At 42.6% G+C, this 15,938-nt stretch overlaps 1 protein-coding gene across 7 annotated transcripts in view; it reads left to right on the top strand.

Moving 5' to 3' along the window:
• Positions 1-15,938, top strand: part of syne1a (spectrin repeat containing, nuclear envelope 1a) — a 134,586-nt gene that overhangs the window by 83,984 nt on the left and 34,664 nt on the right. For all 7 annotated transcript variants that reach the window (XM_063496078.1, XM_063496080.1, XM_063496079.1 and 4 more), the window contains 17 exons: positions 48-313; positions 511-667; positions 782-1,180; positions 1,379-2,983; positions 3,412-3,749; positions 3,871-4,015; positions 4,178-4,396; positions 8,013-8,299; positions 8,569-8,734; positions 9,653-9,808; positions 10,141-10,293; positions 10,879-11,061; positions 11,188-11,325; positions 11,619-11,804; positions 12,530-12,652; positions 12,783-12,965; positions 13,932-14,075. In XM_063496078.1, the coding sequence (XP_063352148.1) occupies positions 48-313; positions 511-667; positions 782-1,180; positions 1,379-2,983; positions 3,412-3,749; positions 3,871-4,015; positions 4,178-4,396; positions 8,013-8,299; positions 8,569-8,734; positions 9,653-9,808; positions 10,141-10,293; positions 10,879-11,061; positions 11,188-11,325; positions 11,619-11,804; positions 12,530-12,652; positions 12,783-12,965; positions 13,932-14,075 (4,848 nt within the window). The remainder of the gene's footprint in view (positions 1-47; positions 314-510; positions 668-781; positions 1,181-1,378; positions 2,984-3,411; positions 3,750-3,870; positions 4,016-4,177; positions 4,397-8,012; positions 8,300-8,568; positions 8,735-9,652; positions 9,809-10,140; positions 10,294-10,878; positions 11,062-11,187; positions 11,326-11,618; positions 11,805-12,529; positions 12,653-12,782; positions 12,966-13,931; positions 14,076-15,938) is intronic.

Raw genomic sequence — 15,938 nt, 5'->3', positions numbered from 1 at the left:
TTGCTGCTCAGAATAATCCCAGAAACCAACTCTTATCTTTCTTCCAGGAGTTCCTGCAGCAGATTAGGGAGAAACAATCTGAGGTAACACGTCTGCATGAAGCCATCGGCAGGTTGATGGACAGACAGGTCTCTCCTGCCCTGGAGGAGATAAGGAGACTGAAGAAAAGCTGGATGGACCTGGGCCAGCGGGCTGAAGAGCTGGAAGCCCTGCGGGGGGAGGACATGCAGCGAAGTGGAGAGTACCAGGAGAGTGTTGTTGCTGTAGAGGAACTTTTCCATCAAGTATCCAGGGAATGGGACTACCTTGCTAGGTATCAGACTTTTTTGTTTTTTATCAAGGCTGTAATGTCATTCTCTGCATGGCATGCACTTATGTATATACAGAAATAGCTATATATATGAATACACAACATAGTTTTATTAGTCTTTCTACCTCAATAAAGACAAAAGTTTACATTTTTATTACTATATCCCTGATGTCCCTTAACTCATGTACATGTGTTACTAGGGCTGACACAGAGAGTACAAGTGAGCATCTAGAGGCACTCAGGAAGCTCGCCAGTGACCTAGAGGAGCAAAGAGAAACTCTGGAAGACTTGAGGGACCAGAGACAAGCTATCCTGCCTCGACTTAGCCTGCTAGACAAGGAGCTGGTCAAACAACAGGTGAGGACATTATTTCTTGCTATAACTGTATGTAATATGTCCAGCAATATGCTAATATGATCACACGGTTGAAGTAATATTGACACATTTTCTGGAAATATTGTATTTCATCAGGTGGGTCATCTGGAGCAGCGCTGGGCACAGCTGGAATCTCTGATTCAGCAGAAGATCCAGGACTCTGCGCAGATGCTAGAGGATCTTGCCCGAGTGGAAAATCAGCTGAGAGATGCCAGAGAGTGGGTGGAGGAGCAGCGGCCTGCCCTCACCTCTGCCCTGAAAACCAGCCCACCCCCTGATCTGGCCCAGAGTTTCCTGTTCGATCACCTGAGCGTATGTGTAGATCTGGAGGCCCGTCAGCAGCTGCTCGGTCAGGCAGTGAAGGAAGCTCAAGCTGTGGCTTCCAGGCTGGGACTGAGTGAAAAGAGATGCCTGCAGGAGCTCGTTGAACAAGCCCAGACTGAAGTGGAGGCTCTCGGGGCTCGGGTTGCCCAAAGGAGGAAGTACCTTAGTAAGGTAACAGCTGGACTTATGATTTCGATTGCAAATAACATTTTAATTATGCCTTAAAGGGGCTAATTTTATCCTGAGCTATTAGTCTGGTGAAGGAAAAAAAAACCCCAAAGAAAAACCAGGTAGTCCACGAAATAAATTCTGCTTAACCTGCCAAAGTCCATTTGTAAATAAATTGTGATGTTTCTGTCTTCCTCTTAGGCCTTCACAGAGAGGACACAGTTCCTTCAAGGCCTGGGGAGAGCATTGTCTTGGATACAGCAACAGGAGAGGAAGGCCTTGATAGATGACCACATAGCACTTCTTCCTGAGGACCTGGCCAAGCAGGTTGCTGGATGTCGAGGTGTCCAGAGCAGCTTACGAGCTTATCAGAGGGAGCTGGCATCTCTCTGGGTACAAGGCCGCGATTTAGAGAGAGATGCCACTGACAAAGAGAGAGCAGAAACGCTGGCAAGACTTGAGGAGCTACAGTCTGCTTTTGAAACTGCTCTCCAGAGGACTACCCAGCGTCTTGCAGCCTTAGAGAAAGCCTTGACCTCCAGGAAGTACTTCCAGGTTGACCTAGACAAGACTTGTCAGTGGCTGAGACAAGCAGATGACATAACATTTCCGGAAATCAATTTAAGCACTGCTGATGATAGCTCTGATTTGCAGTCACAGCTTTCCAATTATCAAAATGTACTAGAACAAGCTTCCGAGTATGAGAACCTCCTTCTTATTGTCCAAAGAATAGGCCAGGAGATCCTTCCTACTCTGAATGAGATCGACCATTGCTATCTGGATGAGCGGCTCAATGCCCTGCCACAGCAGTACAATGCCATCCTAGCTCTAGCCAAAGAGAAGAAAGACAGGGTCCAACAGATTATCCTAGAACGGAAAGAGTTCTGCACTTTCTTTGATATTACTCGTAATGCACTGGAGGAGCTTCAGGAGCAGTTTGACAATCTGGAGAAGCAGACTATCAGTATTGAAGAGGAGGAAGTTGTTAGTTTAGTTAATGAATACAGAAATATAAATGAAAGTTTAGTCCATATTAGCCCTGCTGTTAGAGAACTGCACGGGAAAAATGAGGGTTTCCTCAGTAAAGGTCAGCACTACAGAGCTGAGGAGACACAGCAGCTTGTGAGTCTCCACAACACACTGAGAAGGAGAATTGATCAGAAGATCAAACACTTACATGATTGCTTGGAAATACTATCTAAACACAAAGTAGTTTTTTCCAAGTTAGATTCAGAGTTACAGTCTGCTAAAGAGGAGCTGGTGAAATTGAAATCAGACAAAGAAGTAAGTGCCATAGATAAAATCTCAAGTCTTTATTTACTGCTAGAAAATCTGGATGGAGTGAACTCTCAGGCTGAAGAATGCAAACAACAGATGGAAAACCTTTGTCTTACGACTGATGCTGCTGCCTTTCAGGAAACTAGACTGCAGCTCCAGTCACTGCAGTCTTTACGATGTGACGCTAAGCGTTTCGTTGAAGAAAGCGAAACGACAGTCTCAAAAAATGAAGACTTCACAAGAGCAGTTGAGAAAGTGTTCGAGTGGTTGAGGACTATTAAGAACACAATGAAGGATCCTTTGACCTTTTCAGAGGTCAAAATTGAGAGGATACACGAGGAAGTGCGGAAACTGAAAATCAAGGAGGAAGAGGTGAAAAGTAGACTGAGGGTCGTTGATGTCTTGGGTGCACGAGAAAAGCAAAAGTACAAAAGCAGGAAAGCAACCGTTCCTTCCCACGTAGAAGAGAAACTGCAGGAGCTGGGAAGGCTGGGAGATGAAGTCCAACAACGAATTTGTGCAAAACAAGTATGTAATTATGTTTGTTGATTGCTTTTATTTACCTTATAGCTATTTCCTGATAGTATTGTGACGTTGCATTAAATGTAATTGATATGCATCTAGAAATGACTGCCTCAGTCATTGTCCATAGTATTCCTGAGCCATCATTCATGGTTTAAAATTCTAGATGTTACTTTCAGTCTCATGTCCTCCCTCACTGTTAATATTAATCAACTTGGGGAGGTTAAAACATTTCAAATATATACTTAGCATCTTCTTCTGTTAAAAAAAGACTACTGGTAAGTTTAAAAACAGGACATTTTTACACATTAACAGCAAAAATGTGCTTTAATGTTTAAACAATGTACTTCTCTATCAACTCATTTACATAGATAAAATCTTGTAGGAGGCCGGAAAAAAAAGAAGTTAATTAAATCACCTCTTGCATATTCTAGGTGGCTGTGGATCAAGTGCTTTCCTTGGTCCAGAGGCACCACTTATCTCTGCAGTCCATGCAGAAATGGCTAGACTCCGCTGCGGCTTTGCTTCAGAGGGCCACCACAGGGGTGGAGCTCGAAAATCAAGCAGACTGTGCACAGGATCTGGAAGAAATTTTAGCTAAGGAAAAAAACTTCAAAGCTGGTTTAGATGAGTTCGGGACTTTGGATCCCTTGCTGGTGGATTTTCTGGAGGCAGGAGTGATGCGTGGGCTCAGAGAAAAAGTAAACACAATGCAGCTAAGAAGCACCGAAGTCAAACAGCAAGTGGATACTTACAGAGAAGTGTTGGAGAGGTGTGTTATATATCAAGTATACATATACAGTTTATATTTATTCCATATACCTAAAATGATGTTGTGCATAGTTTCTTTATTATGTCACCCATCATTGATGTTCAATCTGAATGTTTCTTAGATGTGCAGCTCTGTGGAGCTCCTTCCAACGTGAGAAAGAGACCGTGGTTGAGCAAATGAATGATTCAGAGGGCAGGATGGCCATGTTCACTACAGCTAAAGCTGTAAGCGCCCACCAAGCAGAAGACAAGTGTCAAAGATACAAGGTGGGTCACTGTGTCAGAGAAAAAGAGATTTTGTATTAGATATTACAGAAATGATCTAGCCTTTCCCAGGGGTTGTAACTTTTAGTTTTGCATGATATGTTTGAGGAGAACATATTTATTAAACAGCTTTGTGTCGTATCTCTTACAACCTTTTGGTTCTAGTCGCTTGTGGCGCATGTTGACCTGCTGGAAATGCCTCTGAATGCTTTGAAAGAAAGAGCAGCAGAGCTGGAGCAAATCATCTCTGAATCCAGCAAAGCTATCACCAGTCACGTTGTATCGTCGCTATGGCAACGGTGGACCCGTCTCCGCAGTGTGGCCCGAGCCCAGGAGAGGGCACTGGAGGACACTGCTAGAGAGTGGAGGAACTTCAATGAGAAAGTAAGAGACAGTGTACCAGTGGGTTTTTGTGCATGTTTGCCTCAGACGTTTGTGGTGTGGTGGTCCTCACATAATGGCCTGCTTTCTGGGGTATAAAGAGCAGGTCCCCACATTGTAAATTGCTGAAGTAAACCTTTAGGTAAAAGGTTTACTTTAAGGTCCCAAATCATGAAAATGTGTTTTTATTAGCTTGAAGACGTAAAAAGTATAAATTTGCTTGCCACCGTAATTTTTCTAGCACTCTCCACAACTAGACCGCCTTCTAGTTTTATAAACCACTGAAAACTGGATGATCAGTCATCATAGACATATAGCTAAAAAATGCAACACATCCTACTCTCTGACTGCTCGGTTTCTTTTAGGTGAACGTGAAAGTCCTAGTTAAGCACGCAACTCAGACTCTTTTTAAGTGTGGCTGTATCAGAATCTTGTGTCGGTTTATTAGCTTTAGTAGATGATAGTTTGTACTTTGCCAGGTTGGTGAAGCAGACTGGAGTAGCAAGGAAACTAACCAGATCACATAAAAATATTATTTTCAGTGTAGGCTGTGTTTATTTTATTACTTCTTTGCTTTACTTGATATGTGACGGCCTTTGCTAAGAGGAGACTGAAGTTGTTTTATTCTGCTGTCAAAGCCACCAGACTCCATTGATAAAAACACTCGTTTTACTTTGCCAAACTCAGAAGAGTGATCTGCCTCAGCTTGATCGGTTAGGTTATTTCTGTTATTGTGTGGCTTTTATGTTGAATCCCACTCTGACGGTCCAGAAACTTGCAGAGAATATGGGACATTTTAGGTTTGGATAAAGGTTCAGGTAAGACAAGCATTAGCTATGGCTAAAGCAAAAGTCAGACCCGAGTACGTCACAAGTCTTCAGTCTCTCCCTGTCCCTGTGTGGTCTCTATAATCAACCCTTCACTGGCGTCCAGTTAAGTCCCTGTTTATTAGGGTTGCCAACTCCCTGAAAAATAAATAAGGGACACCTCGTGGCCAGGGCCGGGCAACCCAGTTGTCTTCACCCTTCCCAGTGTGGTGAATTTTGTAGCTCTTTTTTTTGTGTGTGAAATTATTTTTTTAACCATTTGACTTGAATTTGATTTAAGTAGATGCATATTCTTTGTGATATGACCATATGGGAAACAAATGATCATTTAGCCATTTATTTTTAGCTCAAAATGACAACATTAACACAATAAAACAGGTCTCTTTCTTAAACAGAAGCCTGTCATGCTTAACTTTTGAGAATATAAGTAAATCTTTCTTTAAAAGAACTATGTCCTGCTTAACTTAAAATTATATAAATTAATAGAAAACAATAGAACGAAAAACATTCTTGTAACAGTGCACATATAGTGCTTTTAGTACAATTGGCTTCAGTTGAGGTATTATTTCAGCTTTTCTAATGCTAATCAGCTGCTGCCGTTTGTAAACCCGCTTGTTCCCATGATTACGCATCATAACTCATCATCATTATTCATCTATGTATTACTTTTATGTATTAGTCATCTATTTGTTGTAATCATCTATCCTTGCAGTTGTTTATTACACAAAATAAATTATATTATCACACTTCTGGCCGCATATATAACCATAACCCTAACCCTAACCCTATAGCGCTGATATTCACTGCACATGCCCATATTAACCTTAACCAGAGGGTTTAAAAAAACAAACCAATGTTTACATACCATATCTGCTTCTGCCGTGGCCTGGTGGACAAAAAATTGGTCAAGGGTTCCCCGAGCTTTCACGCCCCTCATGTTCTTTATGTGCCCACCATTAGAAGCATGCCTATGGAAAAAGTGCACCGGCACACAGTGCAGTGCGCTTTATAGGTGTTATCGTGCACTTTTCCAGCCAGGTGTTTTCCTTTTCCCATTCCTCCCTGTACTTTTGCAGCCTTTTTTTTCTTTCTCTGAGGGGAACAAACATTGCTGGTCTAATGCTGGGCTTACACTGTGCGATTTTTGGCCCATTTTGAGCCGATTTTTGAGTCGTGCGACCGATTTGGTGATCGGCCCGATTTTGGCCTTCATCGTGTAGTATACGTGGGGTAACGAGAAGCGATTAACACCTCACGACCAGCTCCCGATCATCAATCGCTCGAGAGGGTGTCACCGCAGCCGCTCACACTGCTCACGCGCAAACACGTAAACGTCGGTGAAAAAGACGGAGCAGCACGGCTGTGCAGCGTGTGATCTGGACACAAGTGATGGAGGCACAACTTGTAGAACTTTGGAAAGCTCATCCGAGCCTTTTCGATGTGGCCTCACAAAATTATCAGGACCACAACAACCGTGAAAATAGTTGGATTTACATTGCTGCTCAATCACAGCTGCCTGATCAATGTTTTTCATTAGTAACTTAGCAAAGTTGATGGTGGTGGTGTGCATGTCTGTGTGAGTGAAAGACACAGAGGGAGAGCGAGCGACAGATTTTCTGTTATAACCTTCATTTTATGGAGGCACAGTGTGAGCACTCAGGTCGCACAAGAGCATCGGGCGGTATAGTGTGAGACCCTGCATCGTGACCTACGAACTTATAACCCCTGCGAGTCAATCGTGCAGTTTGAAAATCGCACAGTGTATGCCCAGCTTTAGGTGTACTGTCGTCCAAGACTTGCACCGCAGTGTCGGCGTTTGTTACCCTGTTGACCATGCTTCTTGTTGTGGTCATCTGTTGTCTTCCGGTATTTTCTCCGTAAGCGACCTTTCCTCGACCAATGAAATAAGCGGTAATCTGAATCGTCATACTCGAATTGTCATAAGTGTGCTGTCAGCTCATTGGTCACAAAGCAGGAGAGAGGCTGGGAATTATGTTTTCAAACAAAGCGTTAATTCCATTAACATTTATAGACTACTTTTGATTCTCACTGTGTTACGGGACAAAGTGCGTCCCTTATCAGCTCAATACGGGACGTGTACTTTTGTTTCTAAATACGGGAAGATTCCGTTTTTTAAGGGACGGTTGGCAACCCTCCTGTTTATTTTAAGAATGCTGTGGTCCACCCACTTTTTCACTTTTTGTTTTGATGTTTTAGTGTTTTATTTTATTTATAAAGGTGCTTTGTAAATAAAATGTGACTTTACTTGCTAACCTTACTTCTGCAAAAATGCATCTGCAAATTCGGGTCAAACACAGTAACCGCTGAACACCAGTTGGTGTGCAGTGATGTAACTCCAGGCTTCAGGCCAGTTGTTTCCTCCTGCCAAAACACTGTGTCATGGAGTGTTTTCCCGCCTTTTGACCTAATTTGTGTTTGAACACTCTCTGTTCCCATAAATACCCACAAGACACTCTTCCTAAAAAAGGAAATGAAGTCATATTGTAAGTAACTGTCACTTCCTCATATGTGGCACATTCCTGCTGTCCACTGTTTTTCTGTGGCCCCTTTGTTCAACTGGGCATGATGTCATCCTCTTCGTCCACTGATTCCTTTGACTATCACAAAGTCTTGTCGCATATAAAATAGACTGTCAGCAATCCCAAGTTAAAACAGACAAAAATTTAAGTAATTATGTCTCCCAGCCCCTTTTTTTAAACCCACAAGCTCTACATGCCCAACATGAAGCTGAATGTGGAGAATAATTCTGTACATAAACATCTGTCCCTCAGATGGAGAAGGTACGATCGGTGTCCAAAGACCTCCACGGTCGTGTCCCAGACAGCACGGTTGAGAAAGCAGCCACCAGGGCGGCGCTTCAGAGTCTCCTGGAGTACCACGACTCCTTCAGTCTGGAAGTGGAGAGGGAGCAGTCCATACTGGCTCTGCTGGGGCAACAAAGTTGTAGTCTCAGGGGAGAGGATGACAAGGTGGAAGTGATGGAGAAAAGCACTGAGAACGGACACAAGGAGACGCCGTGCTCACAGGAGATCCAGAGCATGCAGGAGCAGTATGACAGGTGAGATGACTGCTGCTAGGGCTGCTGACAACCACTTTATAATCATAATAATTATTGCTATAACTGTTCAACTTAGTTAGGTGGATATTTAAGTTGTTTTACAGCCTCCTAGTACAAGGATAATGGGGCTACTTTTCAGTTTATCTTCATTTTTAAAAAGAGTTTCTGCTTTTTACCACTTAAATTTGTTTATAGTAAATGTAATAAATATCCCATTCAGACCGAAATGTGTTTGTTTATTTTGATCTTTTTCTTCCTTGTCTTGTCAGCCTTGTGTTGCAGGTGCGGGCCAGCAGGGCTCAGGTGCATCAGGAGTTGAGGGAGAGAGAGGAGGTTGAGAAAGAGCTAGGCTTAGTCAAAGGCTGGATCCAAGACACCCGTGGTTTATTGCTGAGTCCCACTGCAGACCTGGATTCACTTCTGCAAGAGCTAGAGGTAAAGGACTTCCTAGTCTCACACATAAAGCAAACATAGTCTGACTTCAGTGGTGGTTTTTCTTGCTTGTTTAGACACAAATACAATGTATTAACATAATTAACAGATGTGACTATATTTGAATGTGTGAGTGTGAGAGTAAAGCTATGGATTTACTTGTTTATCTATGTTCCTACCCTCACCTGTGGCTGCAAGCTGTTAGTAGTCATCAAAACAATGAGATAGTACATGGAAGTGGTAAAAAATTAACTTCCTCTGAAGGGTCTCTGGGCTCTTCCTTAGAGATAGAGTAAGAACAATGGTCATTTGGGAGGGGCTCACAGTAGAGTCACTACTCTCCCAATTGAAAGGAGCCTGTTGAGGTGGTTCAGATGCCTGATTAGGATTCCTCCTGGGCATATCCTACTAGAAGGAGGCCTCAAGGCAGACACATGACACGTTAGAAAGGTTATTCCTCTCGGCTGGCTTGAGGATGCCTTGGTGTCCTGCGGAGGAGCTGGAGGAGCTTAGTCTGCTACCTTGTGACCAAGAGCCAGATAAGTGGTGAAAAATAGATAGACAGACAGATTAATGGAAAAATGATAAAAAGGGATTTGTAGTCATTCATGTAATAAATACAAATTTAAAAAACACCCAAACAATTTCTTTTTAAAATTAAGTGAAATCATCAATAATGAAATGTTGCTATCGGTGGATCACTGCTAAAAAAAAAAAAGTCTTTGTCTCCATGCAGTTAGTTTAACTCCCTGACAAAGATTTATACACTTAAATGAGTTAGTTCATTTAAACAAGACCAAGCCATAAAGGGAGTTTAATTGTTGAATAATTGTTGATCATTCAGCTCGATTATAACCATGTATAGTTCATCAAGTGCAGCTTCTCGTATGTTACATTCATGTCATACACTTTGCCTTGTAGACGGCACACGGTGAGGTGATCAGCAGACGTCAGAGTGTGGAGCGGATGACAGAACTGCAGCAATCCAAGTACCAGGACCTCCAAGCTGGTCTGCCCTCTGAACTCAGCATGCAGCTAGCTGAGGTGGCGCTGGCTCTCGGATCTGCTGAGGATCAGGTAAGCTCATTTTACTTATTGTTTTATTTGACTCTAATAATGATGCATGTATGAATATTATCAATGAAATATTACACTGATTTGTTTAACATTCATTTAGTCTTGTCAAGAGGTTTATGTTAGTATTTGACCTATTTTTTTAACTGTGTATTTCTAAGGTATTATGTGGTCTAATTGTTAAGGCTCTATTACACAACCACAAAAGTTCTGTGTTGGATGTTGTCTGCAACTCTTTCTTCACACATATTATATCTATAACTTCTCTGCCACTAACAAAAAGCCAAAAAGGGATGTTAAACAAACATTGTGTGTGTTTCTGATATCCACTTCAGGTGCAGGCAAGGGAAAGGGAGGTGCAGCAGACCAGAGATGTGAAAGAGGACTTCAGCTCCCGACTGCAGGACATCGAGGCAAAGCTGAAGACCATTGCTCTAAAATTGGAAGACAAGGGTGCCGACCTGGAGGAGGCCAAAGAAGACACCAAAGTAATCAAACAGACAGATTGACTAATTAGCAAGCAATTAACCCCTGTTAAATCGGCTATTCATTTTGCAGATGTTGAGGTTAATGAGTGAATTGAGTTCTGGCTTCAACAGTGACCCACTTTTGAGAGGAGTATTCCAGATGGGAGTTTGAGCCCCTTGCCTCCTGTTCTTCTTCTTGTCTCCCCAGCATGTTTCTTCCCTCACTCATTTGTAGAAAAAAAAACTTTGGAGTTAAAATTCATTTAAAGGAGCAGTTTGAGCACATCCCACATGCCTCTGGTTTAGTAATTAATCACTCCTCCTCGCCAGGAAAGCCATAAAACCACAGCTTGTCATTTATACGCTTTTAAAGCTGTGCGTCACAATTAAGTAGTTACTGCTTTTAGGATGAGAGTGTTACTCGAAATGTATCCTGACTGTGTTCAAAATAAACTCTAAAGTGGAATGTACGCTTTCCAGATTTTTCAGATTCAGTCTACATTCTAGTTTTACCTCACTCATGAACTCCCTTTCTTTAATCTCTGCCCTCCTTACACCTCCTTTCTCCTCTGTCTTTTTCACCCCCTCCTCTCCTCCCCTCTCCAGGCTCTTTCTGAGGAGTGTGAATCCTGCGGTTGCTCTCTGGCAGAGTTGGGAGTGGCCGTGCAGGAGTTTGGGGAGCAGAACCCTCTCCTGTGTAAGCAGCTGGGTGATGCTGTAGCCAAACTGACAGAGGTGCAGCACCACACCTCGCAGCAGGTCCAGGATAGAGCCAACAGACTGAAGAAGGTGGGGTGGACAGTCAGTTCAGTGTGCCATCCAGATGATTTGTTTCATATAATTCTCTTAAATTTTATTAGATTAAATGTAGTTTTTGTATTATTTGCTCTGACTTCGTGGTCTTCTGTTGAGCAGGCAGAAAGACAGGTGGAGGAATATCAGGGCATGAAGGCATTCATTTTGAGCTGGACAAAGAAAGCTGAGGCTCTGGTCACCGGTAATATAATTTGGAGCTCTGCGTCCCAGCTGCAGGAGCAAATTCGAGCACACCAGGTGAGCTTTAATGGCGCTGCCAGCAGGGATTGTGAATAGCTATAAGTTGTCCTAAAGCTGCTGTTGTGTCAGATGAATGGGTTCTATTAAATTCTATGTTTATTCTTCCTCCAAAATATTAATCCTGGAGCTGTGGATACCCCACAAAGTTGAAGCTAAATAGATGCACCGAGTTTTTAAAATTCCAGTGAAACGTCATGCTCTACACTATGTCGGCCGGCCTTAATTAGTATAACTGCACACCCGAGAAGACTCCTCTCCTTGACTTATAATTTGCGTTCATTTGGATGCAGGCCTTACTGCGTGAGTGTCGAGGTCTCCATGGTGACTTGGAGGCCATGGGGGAGAGGGAGGTGCAGCTGGCGGATGTGTTGCAGACAGAGGGGTGGAGCCAGCGGGTGAAACACCTCGGCAGACGCACAGAAGAGCTGCAGCAAACTGCCAAGACTCGCCTCCAGAGTCTGCAGGATGCAGCTAAGGTACATGTCACTTTTAAGAAAGCATTACAGGAGTTATGCAGCACCCCCCTGCCTCAGTCTTACTGTGATCACATCATCTCCATTGCTGCCCAAAAAAATGTGGCTATTTCCATTTTATAATTCCACACACTCTGTTGCATAAGAGCATGTGCACATCCCTTCAAATTGAGTCAATTATAATTTAGCCACGACTCAACAGTGCCCCCTTATGGTCATTCACGACAGATTACTCCATCATAATGGAAGGCACTGTTTCATTTAGCGTGTGCAGCAGTAATCTGTTACGCTAATCTGATTGCCATGCAGCTGCTTCCCAGACGACAGTCTGTTGCTGATTGTTGCTAATAACACTGTGCATTGGAAATCTGTTTACAACTCCTCTTGTGAGTTGAGAGATTTTTTTTTCTGGGTCTAGATTGCAGAGCACGAGTTTAATTTGTAGCGACTTGTAATTTAGTTTCCTTCCAATGATGCACATTAAGGTCAGTTAGAATTTGCAAATGAATACATTTTAAAACGAGAGGCACCACTATCTTCATCCTTCAAACTGCACTGAGGAAAAAAAAACATTTGCAGCATTAGATATCCACAAAGGAGCTATGATACTTTTAAAAATCTGTGTTCATGTGGGTTTGATTACTGCTGTGTACAGAAGCTACATTCTATCTTGTATCTTTGCCCACATATACTTTCCCTTGATTTGTTATGTCTGTATCTCTCCTCAGGACATGTTGCGTCTGGAAGCGGAGGTCAAGAGCCTCCATGCTGCTGTAGATCAGATACAGGCCACACTTGCTTCCCCTGAGCTTAACAAGCTCAGTCTCAGAGAGCAGTTGACACAGAGACAGGTAAACACAAACATAATACTGGCAAACAGCTTGTGTCCAGTCAGTCTGCAAATGTAATTTAAATTAGCGTGAATTGTTATACATCTAGCATTTCTATCTCCCGTTATCAACCCCTTTGCTTTTCAATAAGCGTCTGCTGGTGGAAATGGAGGGCTTTAAGCAGCAAGTAGCTGCTGTTCAGCAGTGTCAGAGCGCCCTCCGGCTGCCAGAGGAGGTAGTGGCCAGTCTGCCTATCTGCCGCACAGCTCAGACTCTGCAGCAAGAAGCCAGCCAACTGCAACACACCACAATCCAGCAGTGCAACATCCTGCAGGTAAAAGGCAGCCCGAATATTATAAAGGCTGTTGATGAGCTGTAAGATATAAAGTCATAGTGACAGAGACAAGAAACAGTACATTACCAGCCTTTGTGATAAGAATCCTACTATCAAAATGATATATTTTTTCAATTGCATTGTTTTTGTTAGTATTTTATCGCTTAAAAGTAGCACTGAAATTTCAGCTGATGAGAAGAGTTATTGCTTTGAAGAGTGGATGCTCTGAAACCTACTCTTTAGTGTTTCAACAAGCCTTCTCAGGAATGTCTGTGTTTTCTTTAAGCCCCCATCAGAGGCCAACTGTAGTGAAGATTAGCTCTGAGGAAGAAGCAAGTGACTTTCAGCCAATACATCAGTCAATCCATTTGAACCAAATACATCATGTTTAACAAAAACTGAAACAGTTCATCTACCATGTAGGCACATTGTTCTGGCTCAAGGTCAAATTTGTGACAGGCTGTCTTCAATCCCTGGCTGATCCAGTCCAAATATCCATGGGAAAGATACTAACCCCAAGTTGCTAGATAGATAGAAAGCACATAACTAGAAAAAGCATAGAAAAAAGTGCATGTGTGAATGGGTGAATGAGGCAAGTTGTATAAAGCGCATTGAGTTCACAGATAGAGTAGAAAAACGCTTTATGAGAACCAGTCCATTTACCATTTACATTCACATCTATCTTTGTAATCGCAATATTCTAATCGTGGGAATTTAGCTTTCACACACCTGCATTATTTCAATATCATCAAATGAAAAAATACAGATTATTCTGTCTAATAAGAGCTTACCAACAATATAATGAGCATGCTCAGTACCAGTTACTGCGTATGGATATGAGAGTCAACGTAAAAGTTTAGAACTTGACTTCCTGCGCAGATTGGGAAGGGAAAATATAATTTCCCTCAGGGATCTATATTGTGAATACAGTTTCATTCATCTCATTTTACCTTAACGCCCTGACAGGAGGCCGTGGTGCAGTATGAGCAGTATGAACAGGAAGTGAAGAACCTCCAGAGATTAATTGAAGAAGCTCATCGGATCATTCAGGACCGGCCCGTTTCCACTAATAATATACAGGAACTTCAGGCTCAGATACACCACCACGAGGTATGAGGGTCTCCTTACTTTCTGTCATTTATCTGTTCAGTTTATTAGAACAGCAGTATGTAGGTGATGAACATGTAACCCCCAAATCATCAACATTAACAATAAAATGCTGCTTTATGATTGTCTAATCCAAGGTTGTCAAAAATAAGGCCAGAATTGGCCCTGCAAGGATTCCCATCCGGATGGCTTTGGAAAATGTAAAGTAGAATAGAAATTTTGGCTTTTTAATATTTATATATTTCTCAGGGATTGTGTGGTTAAACTTCTGTACAATGGTTTCACTGGTCCTCCCCACAAGATTTGCTCCTAGAACAACATTTTAGTCTTCTGCCGTAAACCAAATTGAGTGTGACTCTTAAAAAATGAGTTGATGCCTCAGACATTCAGACATTTCTATTGAGGTCAGTATTTTTAACATCAAAGAGTTAAGTGAAAGAAACAGAGAACTTGAGTCATTATGTTTCCTGTCCTATGTTTCAATGCACAGAGGCAAAAAGCAGAAGTTATGACACCAGTGAATGTATCATATATCTTAAATTAGCCTTAGGCGAGCCTGACTAAAATGACTCAAACTATAATTTTATAATTTCATTGCATCATTCAGCATAAGCAAAAGCTGCTTCTATAGAGCCCTGAAATTGTTGAGTAAATCTAGTGTGAGAACACAAATGTCAAAGTGGTTAGGTTGGACATGAATTGTTCTTTAATCTTCCAGCTCTTCAGGACAAATGCTTGTCTGTCTTGTTACACCTGTGTGAGAATGGCACACGGGTGTGTAGTCCAGGGAATTCACAGCATGCACATGTGCTTCCTTCTGCACGCTCCACCCAGGCAATTCCCTCAGCTAAACCAAACAGACAGGCTAGGCAGTCAGTAATGCTCACATAAACACCTACCGTCAATTTAGACCAAACCTAACATGCATGTTTTTGGACTGTGGGAGTTAGCCAGAGTACCCAGCACATGATGCAAGTCAGTCTGCACATTCAAACCCAAAACGTCCTTGCTGTGAGCCATCAAGGCACCCTGGTTAAAAATAAATGGTCAATTAATACCCCTTTCCATCATTCCCCCTAAATCCCAATTTAAAAACATCTGATTTAATCTCCCTTTTAACATGATCAAAGCATGCATTTTCCCAAACAGCAATCCAGGGAAAATGTTGTGTGGTGCTTTTACAAGCCCAACTCACGCACATTCCTCGTTTTATCTGATGGTGCATGTAAATATAATCTGCATAGACAGATGCCAGAGTTAGATGGTTTTCACCTGAGCGATTTGAGCCTCTGCTGCAGTTTCACTTTGCTGAGTATGTTTGATCTCCCATGCCGAGAAGGAGATTGTGAAGGGGGGTGCAGATGCAAAGACCTGCAGAGAAACAGATCGTGTCTCCCTGCAGGCAACATTTTTTTTTTTTATTACATTTTAATTTCTGCTGCACGGTTCAGGTAGATTTATATCTTACTCCAATGTTTGACTGCCTGGAAAATATTAACCCAGGTGTTGCAGATATTTGCAGATATTTTCTCACCCCTGCAATCACTTTTGTCGCAGCAGAGCGGCCTGGCATGCCAGCATTTTTATGTCTAAGTTAGATCTCTAAGCTCAGCGGAGAGTTGCAACTCCACTGGCCCCTTTAGTCACATGACCTGATTATCAGTGCAATGACCATCTGTGGGACAGAGGGTGAAAAGAGGGGTGGAGGAGGAACGGCAGAGATGGGCTGGCCTGCTGGCACATTACCGTAGTTGTAATTTGACACCGTTTCTGTCACTCTTCCTCCAGACGCCCTCCCTCTCTCCTTCAGCTCCCTTTTGTTAGAAGTAATCTGCCAAGGGATTGGCGGAGAACGACAGCGACAGG

The sequence above is a fragment of the Pelmatolapia mariae genome, linkage group LG15, assembly GCF_036321145.2.
Source record: "Pelmatolapia mariae isolate MD_Pm_ZW linkage group LG15, Pm_UMD_F_2, whole genome shotgun sequence".
NCBI classification, from domain to species: domain Eukaryota; kingdom Metazoa; phylum Chordata; class Actinopteri; order Cichliformes; family Cichlidae; genus Pelmatolapia; species Pelmatolapia mariae.
Note: the sequence above shows the minus strand (reverse complement) of the source record. Positions and strands in the feature narration are given on the sequence as shown.